Source organism: Tauraco erythrolophus, chromosome Z, assembly GCF_009769465.1.
Source record: "Tauraco erythrolophus isolate bTauEry1 chromosome Z, bTauEry1.pri, whole genome shotgun sequence".
NCBI lineage: Eukaryota > Metazoa > Chordata > Aves > Musophagiformes > Musophagidae > Tauraco > Tauraco erythrolophus.
The window spans coordinates 13,880,355-13,894,310 of NC_141496.1; the positions used below are offsets into that span (position 1 = coordinate 13,880,355).

The 13,956-nt window shown below is 44.6% G+C and overlaps 1 protein-coding gene across 1 annotated transcript in view; it reads right to left on the reverse strand.

The window, feature by feature from the left end:
• Positions 1-13,956, reverse strand: part of ADAMTS12 (ADAM metallopeptidase with thrombospondin type 1 motif 12) — a 200,016-nt gene that overhangs the window by 11,741 nt on the left and 174,319 nt on the right. Inside the window, 2 exon segments of the mRNA XM_086629244.1 lie at positions 5,344-6,480; positions 11,968-12,178. Of these exon segments, the coding sequence (XP_086485370.1) occupies positions 5,344-6,480; positions 11,968-12,178 (1,348 nt within the window).

The following is a 13,956-nucleotide window of genomic DNA, read 5'->3' on the forward strand; positions in this document are numbered from 1 at the left end:
AAGTATAAGAATATTGATCATGTCAGTCCAGATCCCAAGAGTGCACACTCTTCACCAAAAGAGACACTAACATTATATTCTGAAGCAGAAAGAAGTGAAAAGTGGCTGGAGACACCCATTTACTTTTTTCTGCCTTAAAAAGGGAAGAACAGTGAGCTATTCACTTAAGAGTCAAATCCAACAGATGCAAAGGAGTCTGTAGCTGGCATGACAAACAGCATAATTTTGGATTAAGACAGCACATTAACAAAGAGAGCAATTGCTATTGTGTGGTTTGAACTGCATGAACAGAAGTGGGAGAGTTAAACAGGAAAAGCTGAGTAAGTGTCCTTGGAAAGATAAGGAAAGCTAAAGTGAAGCTAGGGCAGGAGAAAAAAGACAATTGAAGGCATGGAGTTGCTACCAGATTCAATCAGAGAAATGGAAAAATGATTAATGGTCACAACAAAGAATTTTTGAAAAGTTGCACATTATGAAGAGTGTGAATCTGCAATGCCTGTGCAGCATGCCATCTCCAGCTTCCAAGATTACTGGGACAGTTGTCCGAGACGTCATAAAGACCCTGTTAAAGGGGACTGTGTACCACTGTTCCGTCTTGCATAGTCACATATCTATCCAAGACAACTTGTCTGTTCAAGAGGATGGACTATCCTCGCCTTAGGTGCTGACTGTTGATGGCTCCCCTCAACCCTGCTATACCAATCTGACAACACCAAGACTTTACTGAAGGGCTGCTTGGTCTTTGACCAAAGCCCCATTCTGAGCATTTAAACTCCAGGGATGATGCTAGGCAGATCACACTTACAAAGCTTTCTGTTCTTTTCTGAGGATCATGAAACACAGCAGAATTCTTTCAAAAAATGCTGTGTGCAGGTACAGGAACAGGAGAGAAAGGTGTAAGTAACACTTGGAGAAAGCTTTAGCTTTCTTGACCATGGTTTCATATTTCACAAAGGACAACAACTGGAGGATGTTCATATATATACACCTGCTCTGACGTTCAGGAAGAGTTAAGAGGCAAGCTTATCACTTTTCCCTCCTGTCATTCAGAAACCAAAACTTCCTCTTGTCACAGTCTATGTCTGTTACACAGAGGGAGGAGGTGCAGGTGACTTTTTATGTCCAATAACGGAGGTGCAGAATGAGCAGATCTGGTGGTAATGGAGTATCTTTGGTACCCAGAAAGCTCTTAGAAAGGGAAAATGACAGGCCAGAATGACCTGGGAAAGTTGTAAGAAAGAAGTTAAAAGTTACAGATAGAGACACTGGAGTCATTGGATGATGTTTTGCCCTATTCTAATTAGCAATCTCCCTTGGCAGTTAAGTGTCAACAGCGCTATGGGATATGTCACACTATTTATCTCAGTGATCATTGCTATTCTTGGGCACTATTTATTTACTAGTATACACATATTCTAAGAAACAAAGAAATGTCAGAATATTGGCAGCCACTAAAAGAGAAAGATAGAGACCATAGCAAGAGATTCATGTAGGTAGATGTGGCGGTCTTGAAATACCAATGCCTTGGAGAGATATTATCTAAAAACAGGCACAAAGTTTTACTAAGTGCAGGAAAAGAGAAAGAGCAAAAATAAAGTCAGAAAACTGGCTCCACAGTAACTACTGCCTGAGGACACAGCAAGGTAACAGCACAGAAACCTGTCAAAAAGCCTGGTGCTGGGTATTGGTAAAGGAACGTCAAGAGCAATAAATGAAGAACAGTAAGCACTTCTCTGAGGGCAGAGAAAACTTTGCAATCTATATTGCTCCTGCACAGAAAGTAGAAGTTACCCAAGTATTACCATTCTGTAATGACCAGAGATCAGAAGAGTCTCAGATAAGTCATCACCTTTCAGAATAAGTATCTTCCGAATGCTTTACACCTCAAAGGAGTTTTCAAACTCCCTGTAAGACGTACTTGTTTCATTTACTCAAACAGAAAGACAGTGCTTTCAAAAGTGAGTATTAGAGGATATTAACACCTATTCTGATTGAATTTAATTACCTTTAGAAACCGAAAAGTTCATTTTGGCACAACCATTAATGCAGATAAAATAACTGTTCATTTCTACAATCAAACAAGACATAGTATAACACTGTAATTATTAGCTGCTGTATCCAGAGAATACTGCACAATCACAACTGGCCTGATAATTTTAATTTCTATGTCAACCAGATAAAAAATCTTTTACTTTACCACTGCTACAACCCAGTTCCAATGCATAATCACCTAAACTTCAAACAAAGCTGTAGAACTCCAAATTACAATGTCTACCCATGGGCATGTGCTGGACAAAGTACAAACCCCGGATACACCACTTTAACTTTGGACTAATATTCTTATCTTTTCTTTGTAGACTCAAACTGGTTTTACCAGGCTGAATGCTACTCTGAGTTCAGAGGCATTTGCTTAATGGTGGATGCAAACTCTGATGGTGGGATGAGATAGAAATGCACCACAAAAATCTGTTTTACATTAACAGACAACTAAAAATATGTTTAAGTATCCACGGTCTTAAAGTGCTTTATACAGTAATAAAGCTAGTTTACCTACATGACCCTGGTCACGTACTAAGTTAGAAAACACACATAATTTAGAGCGAAATGATACGTAAGTGAAGGTTAGAACATAACGGCACATCTACAGCTAATTTGTGCTATGTACGTATTTGGAAATACAAGCATATTAATTTGGTGTGTACAGGATTCACCTAATATCTGAATTTTTTGCTGTGCTCCAAAACAAAATTCTTGAGGTGTTTCTAGTTATAGTCAAACCTAAATATCATGCCCCTGGAAGAGTTACAGAATAGAGTAGAATAGAATAGAGTAGAATAGAACAGAATAGAACAGAATAGAATATTTTAGTTGGAAGAGACTACATCAATCATCTAGTCCAACTGCCTGACCACTTCAGGGCTGACCAGAAGTTAAGGCAAGTTATTAAGGGCATTGTCTAAATATCCCTTAAATATAGACAGACTTGGAGCATTGTCCACCTCTCCAGGAAGCCTGTTCCAGGGTTTGACCACCCTCTTGGTAAAGAAATTCTTCCTAATGTCCAGTGTAAGCCTCCCCTAGCTCTGCTTTGAACCATTCCCACATGTCCTGTCACTGGATGCCAGGGAGAAGAGCTCAGCACCTCTCCCTCCGCGTCGTCTCCTCAGGAAGCTGGAGAGAGCCATGAGGTGGCCTCTCAGCCTCCTTTTCTCCAAAATAGACAGCCCAAAGTCCTCAGCCGCTCTTCACAGGACATGCCTTCCAACCCTTTCACCAGCTTTGTTGCCCTCCTCATCCCTTCACATCCTTCTTAAATTGTGGGGCCCACAACTGCACACAGTGCTCCAGGTGAGGCCACACCAACGGTGAATAGAGAGGGATAATCCGCTCTCTTACTGGCTGGTTATGCTGTTTGATGCACCCCAGGATGCGGTTTGCCCCCTTGGCTGCCAGGGCACACTGCCGACTCACGTTAAGCCTGCTGCTGACCAGCACCCCCAGATCCCTTTCTGCAGGGCTGTTCTCCAGCCACTCATCTCCTAATTTATACTTGTGCCCGGCGTTACTCTATCGTAGCTGCAGAATCCGGCATTTTGAGTTGTTAAATTTAATCCCATTAATGATTGTCCAATGCTCCAATCTATCTAGATTCCTCTGCAAGGCCTCTGGTCCCTCAAGAGAGTCAACAGCACCTCCCAGTTTACTATCATCAGCAAACTTGCTCATGGTGCATTCAGCTCCTGTCTCCAGATCATTGATAAATATATTGAACAGATCAGGCCTTATGATTGAACCCTGAGAAATGCTGCTGGTGACTGGTCACCAGCCAGATGTAGCCTCATTCACTACAATCCTTTCAGCCCTGCCCTTCAGCCAGTTCTTCACTCAGTGCACCAGAAACCTGCTCATCCCACAGCCTGGCAACTTGTCCAGAAGGATGCTGTGAGGGACAGCATCAAAAGCCTTACTAGGATCCAGAAAAACTATATCCACTGCATTCCCTTCATCCACTAGGCGAGTGACCTTAACATAGAAGGATATCACGTTAGCTAAACAGGACTTTCCCTTTGTGAACCATGTTGACTGTGCCTGATCATCACATTGTTCTTTAAATGCCTTTCAACAGTACGCAGCATAATCTTCTCCATACTTTTTCCAGGAACTGAGGGCAGACTAACAGGTCTGTAGATCCCCCGATCTTCCCCAGGGAAGATTTAGAGCAGTCCTAAGGAGGACTTAGGGGTATTGGCTGATAAGAAGCTCAACATGAGCCGGCAATGTGCACTGGCAGCCCAGAAAGCCAACCGTATCCTGGGCTGCATCCAAAGAAGCATGGCCAGCAGGTCGAGGGAGGGGATTCTGCCCCTCTACTCGGCTCTCGTGAGACCCCACCTGGAATACTGCATTCAGCTCTGGAGTCCCCAACACAAGAAGGACATGGAGCTGTTGGAATGAGTCCAGAGGAGGGCCACGAAGATGATCAGAGGGCTGGAGCACTTCTTCTATGAAGACAGGCTGAGAGAGTTGGGGCTGTTCAGCCTGGAGAAGAGAAGGCTCAGGAGTGATCTTATAGCAGCCTTCCATTACTTAAAGGGGGTCTACAGGAAAGCTGGAGAGGGACTTTTTACAAGGGCGTGTAGTGACAGGACAAGGGGCAGTGGATTTAAATTGAAAGAGGGTAGATTTAGATTTGATCTAAGGAAGAAATTTTTCACTCAGAGGGTGGTGAGGCACTGGAACAGGTTGCCCAGAGAAGTTGTGGATGGCCCATCCCTGGAAGTGTTCAAGGCCAGGTTGGATGAGGCTTTGAGCAACCTGATCTAGGGGAAGGTGTCCCTACCCATGGCAGAGGGGGTGGAACTAGATGATCTTTACGGTCCCTTCCAACCTAAACCATTCTATGATTCTATGATTCCCTCACACCCTTTTTGCAAATTGGAATAACATTGGCTAGCTTCCAGTCAGCAGGGACCTCATCAGACTCCCAAGACTTTTTGTAGATGATCAAAAAGGGTCTTGCTATAATCTCTGCCAGCTCCTTCAGTACTCTGGGATGAATCCCAACAGTCCCATGGACTTCTGAATTTCCAGTTGATACAGCTGGTCCCTTAAAATTTTAGTGTCCACTTAGGCATAGTATTGCAGAATCCACAAATACAGGCACATTCTATGCAAGCAATCTAGTTTAGATATTTCAAGTCACAATTTTTTTTTGTGACCAGTATTTCGAGTGTATGATACTCATTTTAGATAATCGTGACAAACTAAGAAGCTTTACTTCCTCAGCAGTGGTTCAGACAGCTGTTAACACTCTCCACTTGTTATGAGTTAAAAATAACTTACCTCACTCCAGTTGCCCACTATCCAGTAGGCATCACCAGGCAAACTGTTAGATGTTACTAGCTGGCTGTTTTCTGTGACGTTTGTTAAAACACCCACGGATATTGCACTTTGGTTCCTGAGAGCACGATCGAGAGCTGACGATTGTGTGCTGGAAGTTAGGGGGTCAGGTAGCTTAATTTCTTTTCTGTTGTCAGTCTGGTCTCTTGGTACATGATCAAAGACTGTGGGCATTACTGTAGCTGACACTTGTGGAGTAGTTACTTCCACAAAAGGCACATCAACTTGTAGACTGATATAGTTTGCTGTTGTTGGAAATGCCATCCCTTGTGCTGCTCTTCTAATGGGAAGGAGTGTAGAAGGGTCTAGGTCATGAGATGCTGGGGGGCGCTGAGAAGTCACACTCTCATTTTGAAGGATGTGAGAGTCGATATCCAGGGTTGTGTCCCTGGTTCTGATTTCAGGACTGAGTTCTGTGCTGTAAAGATCAATCGGTTTCTCACTGCCTCCAACTGACCCATCAATGTCGTCAGATTCTTCAGTCAAGTAATCATAGCTGGAAGTTATTTCTGGGCTATGGGTAAAAGAGGAGACAGGAGTGTCTTCACTCTCACTCGCTACAGTAGAAACTAGCTCACTCTCAGAAATATTTTCAGTGTGCCTTATAATTTCAGTACTTAAGCTATTATGAAAAGACCACGAAGTAGTATTTTGGTGTGAACTGTTTTCAGTAGAAACAACTGGATAATTGTAAACATCACTTGGTCCACCAAAATGATTTTGTAATGTTTCGTTGGCTATTCGTTCTTTTTCTGAGGCATTACCCAAACCAGAGGACGTAGGCGAACAGGGAGTTACACTTTCAGGCTCAGGTATTTTTGTTGTTGTATGGGACGTTGGGCTTGGTACGGGTATTCTCTGAGGAGGACTCCATTCAGGATTAGTAGCTGTTTTTCTGATTATGATTTTTCCTCTTCTGGGTGCCAGTGGGGGTATCAGAAATCTTCCAGCAGAAGGACATTGCTGGAGACCACACAGGGCCTTAGAGTTTGGTCTCTTCGAAGTATCACATGGCTCATAATTATTTTTGGCACAAGTGACATTACGAGTCCTTATTCCACCACCACAAGTAACTGTGCACTGCAAAGGAAACAGAATTAATACATCTCACCTTTTCATTCTGGTGCACATATAAATAAAAATGAGTATCAAATGGCATCCATTTACAATAAAGAAGCATCATTACAAATAATCAATAACAAAGCTTTTCCTGCAGAACAAGTCCTTCACTCTACTGATATTCTGCTATTACGGAGCTCTTTCCAAATTTTTAGAACAATAAATGTCACCTTGGAAAAAGAGCAGTGAAAAAAGACTACACAATAAAAACAAAATATGAAAGCAATATGCTAGAATTTCATTTCTTCAGTGAATCATAGAAGTTCTCTAGCCAATACCTTTCCCACTAGGGTTATAAAAAGCAGCCTAAAAACATGCCATCAAAAAGGTATCTGACTGGCTCAGTGCTGGCTACTTACAGTGCCACAAACCTGCTGCCATCATCTGTGCAGCTCACAGATTCTTGTTGACTTTATGAAATGGATTTTTCATTCAGTCTTAGTGCAATCACCACATGCTGCCAGGGCTGCTAGCATGTCTCTCCTAAATTACAGACTACTGAAAGTAATTAACTTATCTGCTTCTATTTATTTAACTTATCTGCCTCTCTATGAATGCCCGCAGCTTGGGCAATAAACAAGAGGAGCTGGAGATGCTTGTGAGCCTGCAGCGCTATGGCCTGATCAGCATCACAGAGACATGGTGGAATGACTCCTGCGATTGGTGTGTTGGACTAGACGGGTATAAACTGTTCAGGAAGGACAGGCAGGGTAGATGAGGAGGTGGTGTTGTCCTCTATGTCAAAGAACAGCTAGAATGCATGGAGCTCCACCTGGCAAGTGATGACGAAAGAACCGAGTGCCTGGGCCAGGATGAAAGGAACGGTAGGAGACTTTACAGTGGGACTGTGCTACAGACCACCCAATCAGGAGGACCAAGTGGATGAGGCACTACATAGGCAGACAGGAGGTGCTGCTCGTTCACAAGCCCTGGTCCTCATGGGGGATTTTAACCACCCTGATATCAGTTGGAAAAACAACACGTTGGGGAACAAGCAATCCAGGGGATTCCTGGAATGCATTAACGATAACTTCCTTATCCAAGTGACAGAGGAACCAACAAGGAGAGGTGCCATGTTAGACCTCGTTCTCGGCAACAGGGAAGGGCTGGTAAGTAATGTTGAACTCGTGGGTAGCCTTGGCTGGAGTGACCATGAGATGGTGGAGTTTGAGATCCTAAGGGCAGCTAAGAGGGGGAAGCTCAGCAAGCTTAAAACCCCCGATTTCAGAAGAGCTGACTTTTGCTGCTTCAGGAACCTCCTTGGTAGTGTGCCATGGGATAAAGCCCTGGAAGGACTGGGAGCCCAAGATTGCTGGTTGACTTTCAAGGATCATCTCCTCCAAGTTCAAAGGCATTGCATCCCTAAAAGGAAGAAATCAGTCAAAAACACCAGGAGACCTATAGGGATAAACAAAGAACGCCTGGCTAAAATCAAATACAAAAGGGGATTACACAAAGCATGGAAGCAGGGACCGGTAACACGGGATGAGTACAAGGAAGTTGCTTGTGTACTCACAGACCAGGCTAGAAAAGCTAAGGCCCTGACAGAGTCAAATCTGGCCAGCAATATTAGAAATAACAGAAAAGGATTTTATAGGTATGTGAGAGAAAAAAGGAAAATGAGAGAGAATGTGGGGTGTCTCCGGAAAGATACGGGTGACCTGGTTGCTGAGGACATGGAGAAGGCTGAAATTTTCAACAACTTTTCTGCCTCAGTCTTCACTGGCAACCACTTGAACCACACCACCCAAATCACAGAGGATGTTGGCTGGGTCTGGGAGAGTGAAGAACCACCCAGGGTAGGAGTAGATCAGGTCCGGAAACACCTAGAGAACCTGAAGGTGCACAAGTCCATGCGACCTGATGAGATACATCCACAGGTCCTGAAGGAACTGGCGGCTGAAGTTGCTAGGCCACTAGCCATCATACTTGAGAGGTCCTGGCAGTCTGGTGAGGTTCCTACAGATTGGAAAAGGGCAAACATAACCCCCATCTTTAAAAAAGGGACCAAGGACAACCTGGGAAACTACAGACCAGTCAGCCTTACCTCTGTGCCAGGTAAAATCATGGAACAGATTCTCCTGGTAGCTGTACTAAGGCACATAACAAATAACCAAGTGGTTGGTGACAGCCAACATGGCTTCACTAGGGGCAAGTCGTGCCTGACTAATTTAGTGGCCTTCTACGACAAAGCTACAGCGCTGGTTGACGTGGGTAAAGCAACGGATGTCGTTTTCCTGGACTTGTGCAAGGCGTTTGACACTGTCCCACATGACATCCTTGTCTCTAAAATGGAGAGACACGCATTTGACAAATGGACCACTTGGTGGATAAAGAACTGGCTGGATGGTCGCACTCAAAGAGTTGTGGTCAATGGTGCAATGTCTACATGGAGACCAGTGTCAAGCGGTGTCCCTCAGGGGTCTGTTCTGGGTCCAGTGCTGTTCAACATCTTTGTCAGCGACATGGATGACGGCATTGAGTGCACCCTCAGTAAGTTTGCCGATGACACCAAGTTGTGTGGTGCCGTGGACTCACTTGAGGGAAGAGATGCCATCCAGAGGGACCTTGCTAGGCTCGAGAAATGGGCCAGTGCAAACTGCATGAGCTTCAACAAGTCAAAATGCAAGGTCCTTCACCTGGGTCGGGCCAATCCTAGGCACAAATAAAAACTAGGCACAGAGTCGGTTGAGAGTAGCCCTGAAGAGAAGGATTTGGGAGTGTTTATAGATGAGAAGCTCAACATGAGCCGGCAGTGCGCTCATGCGGCCCAGAAGGCCAACTGCATCCTGGGGTGTATCAAGAGAAGCGTGGTCAGCAGGTCAAGAGAGGTGATTCTCCCCCTCTACTCTGCTCTTGTGAGACCCCACCTCGAATACTGCGTCCAGTTCTGGTGTCCCCACCATACGAGAGACATAGATTTGTTGGAGTGTGTTCAGAGGAGGGCCACAAAGATGATCCAGGGGCTGGAGCACCTCTGCTACGAGGACAGGTTGCGGGAGCTGGGATTGTTCAGCCTTGAAAAGAGAAGACTTCGGGGGGACCTAATAGCTGCCTTCCAGTACGTGAAGGGAACTTACAGGAAGGCTGGGAGGGACTTTTTACAAGAGTGTCCACTGATAGGACAAGGGGAAATGGGTTTAAGTTGAAGGAGAACAGATTTAGATTGGATCTTAGGAAGAAATTCTTCAGTACGAGGGTGGTAGGACTTTAGAATAAAGTGCCCAGAGCAGTTGTGGATGCCCCCTCCCTGGAGGTGTTCAAGGCCAGGTTGGATGGAGCCTTGAGTAGCCTGGTCTAGTTCAGAGCCGTCCCTGCCCATGACAGGGAGGTTGGATTAGATGATCTCTAAAGTCCCTTCCAGCCTATGCCATTCTATGATTCTATGATTCTACGATTCTATGATTCTATGATTCTATTTAAATGGGACCACTGTTTTTTATTGTTTGGAAGCTAAGGAGATCCAGTTTTTCTGTAATGTTTTTCACCCTCAGCCCCACAGTCATGCCTTGAGCAGCTGTCACTCTACTGAGGACTTTCTGAAATTTCAACACACTTCTCTGGTTTGAAGTACTAGGGCTGGATGATTGGTTGGGTATGAATGGAGATGTTACATATAACCTGTTGGAGGAAGTCTTCCCAGGATATGTGGGAGCCTGACCAGCTAATACAGCTGGCTTAAACCAGATGCTCGACGTGAAGTGATGAACACTCCTACTGCCAGCACTTTAAAGCCCCTGGCAGATCTAACACTTTTCAGAGCTAGTCTAGGTCACAGGGCAGTAGAAACACCAGTGACCTTGTGTTATTGGGGCACTTTCTGTTACTAACACCTGTAATATAATACCAGCTCCGGATGGAAAGTAGAGTAACATCAGGAGACAAGTTCATTAGCTATTCCGCCTGTCCTCCTTGTGCTTCCAGCTGTATAGCACATTTAAAGTACTCAGAGCGATGCAATTTGACCTCTGAAGCTATTCAGTAAAGGATTTTGCTTATTGAGGAAGACAGCATCTACTAATACTACGTTGCTGCCACTTGGATGATTTAGATTAGCATTCGTGTGAGTTAAAAGGAACATTCGACCTCATTAACTTTTTGGGGTAATGGCTGCCTCCCAGAATTAGCTTTGAAAATGTCTGCTTTAGATTACAACCATGTACTAAAAAGAGATTCCAGAATTGCTACAACACTCTATCCTCATTGTCTGCCTGATTAAGTACGTTCAGTTTATAAGATACAGAATGATTTTCTAGCACTCAGATAAGTTCAGAACAAAAGGCAGCTTTGCCTGTGTAAAATATCTTCTTTATATTCACCAGTAAAGAACATTTTGCAGTTACAAGTCTCCTGACAATCCTGTCCTTTGTGCAGGAGAAACAGTCTGTCCTACACTCCCTTGCCAATTTCTACAGCCGTAGAAATTTATTTCTGTCAGTAACTCACAAATATCATCCAACGACACACAAGCGTAGGCTGCATTCTGTAACAGCATGCCATTTCTATAAATCATACTGCTAGCCATGTACTTCCAGTATGTTTTCACAGGCAGTTGAAACATGGTGGCTACTAAATTCACAAAACAATCAGCATTCAGTGATGATGGTTTGTAAGCTGTATAAATTGAATTAATACTGTCACAAAATTCGATTACTTCAGTACCTGTATCTGCTCTCAAGCACAATAGTAAATTTGGTAAAAAAAGGAGTTAGGAGAAATAAGGGAGAGGAGTTTTCAAAAAGGAAAGTCTTAGAAGTTTTAAAAAACTTAGTAATTTTTATTGACACCTGAAACGGAAAATATTTGCTGTGCATTTGTTGTCATGATTGCTGGCTACGCTGATAACTGAAGTGCCTAGCTGTGAGGTGAACCATGAACAAGTCTTACTAGAATAGAATCATAAGGAGACAATTTTAAAATTCCACATGACTCAAAACCTACTTCCCCCTCCAGAAGAAATATCTTCATTCCTTTTTACTTTTCAAGAAGAAGTAGACTGTTTCAGTGTTTGTCAGGGCTCCAGACTAACACTAGAAGTAAAAAGCTTGCATGCTGTGGCAAAAATAGCAGTGTTATGCATAAAAGATACATGAATGAAAAAAAACGTAAAAATGTTTCTTTGTATGCCTATAGACATGACACAGAGGCTCCTCCCATTTGGTCTACAGCAGTAATGAGTACTGCACAGATGTCTGAGCATGCAAGCATGCTCTCTTTGACAGTCCCAAAAACTCAGCAAGCCAAACCCCTAGAAACAGCTAGCATGCCACATATGGTGAGGTCTTTAGCAAGCAGTACAGCTATTTTTCCTCTGTGCAATGGACTTGTGAAGACATGTTAACAAAAAAAAATTAAAAAAAGGCAAAAAAGCAAGTCATTGGTCCTCTCTGCTAACTATAATAGGTCATTTTAAAGTAAACGTTCAATATTCAGTTGACATGAATTTACCTGGGTCCAGTTGCTCACTGTCCAGTCAGATGGACACAAGACATCTCTGTTGCATGACAGATGCGTCTTTGGTTTGAGCAGGTGCTGGCATTCCGTGGCAGCCAACGCCTGCTCATCAGATCCCACTGTCTGGATGCAAAGCACAGTTCGCTTCTTCTGGCCTGTTGGGCCACACGTAGTCGAACATTTCTGCCATTCTCCTGCCCACCACCTGAAAAACAGGGGGGTGAGAAACATCAGAAAACAATCCATCACAAGCACATTAAGGAAAAGGTCAGAGACCACACGAAAAAGCACCAGAAATTTCAATTCTGGGTTCAGATACATGCTTTTCATATTAAATCCAGAGCACTCAAGCTTTCGCATCTGCCTTGTGCTTTAGTGCAAGCCAGTCATCGACAGACGCTGATTTCCAGACAGCAGTAGGCACTGAGAATTATATTTCTACAACACGTAAGAATCCAGTGCGTAGATAGCCTTTAAAATCCACATTTGAAGAACTGCTAGGAAGTTTAGTAATCTATTTACTCTATCCTATTTTTTATCTGCGTATTGTTACCTCAGTACAGAAAGAGTTAAGAAATGAGAACCACTGGAGAGTCTGTAATTACAGCACAGAGGTGGAAAAGATCCCCTCATACATGTCTATGCAAGTGCTTAAACTGGCCTTGGTGTGTCACTTCCAGAAAGGGAAGTAGCAAGGCACACACCTCCAAAAGACCAGGCTACTCAGAGCTGTGCTGCGTGCTCCCACGTGGGATCAGTGCCCCGCAGTGCCGTATCTCTGAGCCCAGCTAGGTGGTCTGTACTAGGCTGGGCTTTCCTGTACTTCGCTCCTTCATGAAGTGAAAGCGAGCCCCTTACGTGTCTCTCTCTTGATTAAAGATAGTCTTAGAATCATAGAATGGTTAAGGTTGGAAGGGACCTCAAAGATCATCTAGCTCCAAACCCCACTGCCATGGGCAGGGAAACCCTCCACTACACCACGTTGCCCAAAGCCTCATCCAACCTGGCCTTGAACACTTCCAGGGATGGGGCATCCACAACTTCTCTGTGCAACCTGTTCCAGTGCCTCACCACCCTCTGAGTGAAAAATTTCTTCCTTAGATCAAATCTAAATCTGCCCTCTTTCAGTTTAAAGACATTGCCCCTTGTCCTATCACTACACGTCCTTGTAAAAAGTCCCTCTCCAGCTTTCCTGTAGGCCCCCTTTAAGTAATGGAAGGCTGTGATAAGATCACCCCGGAGCCTCCTCTTCTCCAGGCTGAACAGCCCCAACTCTCTCAGCCTGTCTTCATAGCAGAGGTGCTCCAGCCCTCGCATCATCTTCGTGGCCCTCCTCTGGACTTGCTGCAGCAGCTCCATGTCTTTCTTGTGTTGAGGACTCCAGAGCTGAATGCAGTATTCCAGGTGGGGTCTCACGAGAGCAGAGTAGAGGGGCAGAAACCCCTCCCTTGACCTGCTGGCCACGCTTCTTTGGATGGTTGGCTTTCTGGGCTGCCAGCACACATTGCTGGCTCATGTTGAGCTTCTCGTCCACCAGCACTCCTGAGTCCTTTTCCTCAGGGCTGCTCTCAATCCATTCTCCGCCCAGCCTGCACTTGTGCTTGGCATTACCCTGACCCACATGCAGGACCTTGCACTTGGCCTTGTTGAACTTCATGAAGTTCTCACAGGCCCACCTCTCCAGCCTGTCAAGGTCCCTCTGGATGGCATCCCTTCCCTCCAGCGTGTCCACAACACCACACAACATGGTGTCATCTGCAAACTTGCTGAGGGTGCACTTGATCCCACTGTCCATGTCGCCAACAAAGATGTTAAATAGCACTGGCCCCAGTACTGACCCCCGAGGAACACCACTCATCACTGGCCTCCACTTGAGCATTGAACCGTTCACCACAACTCTTTCAGTGCGACCATCCAGCCAATTCCTTATCGACCCAAGTGGTCCATCCATCAAAATCATGTCTTTTCCAGTTTAGAGACAAG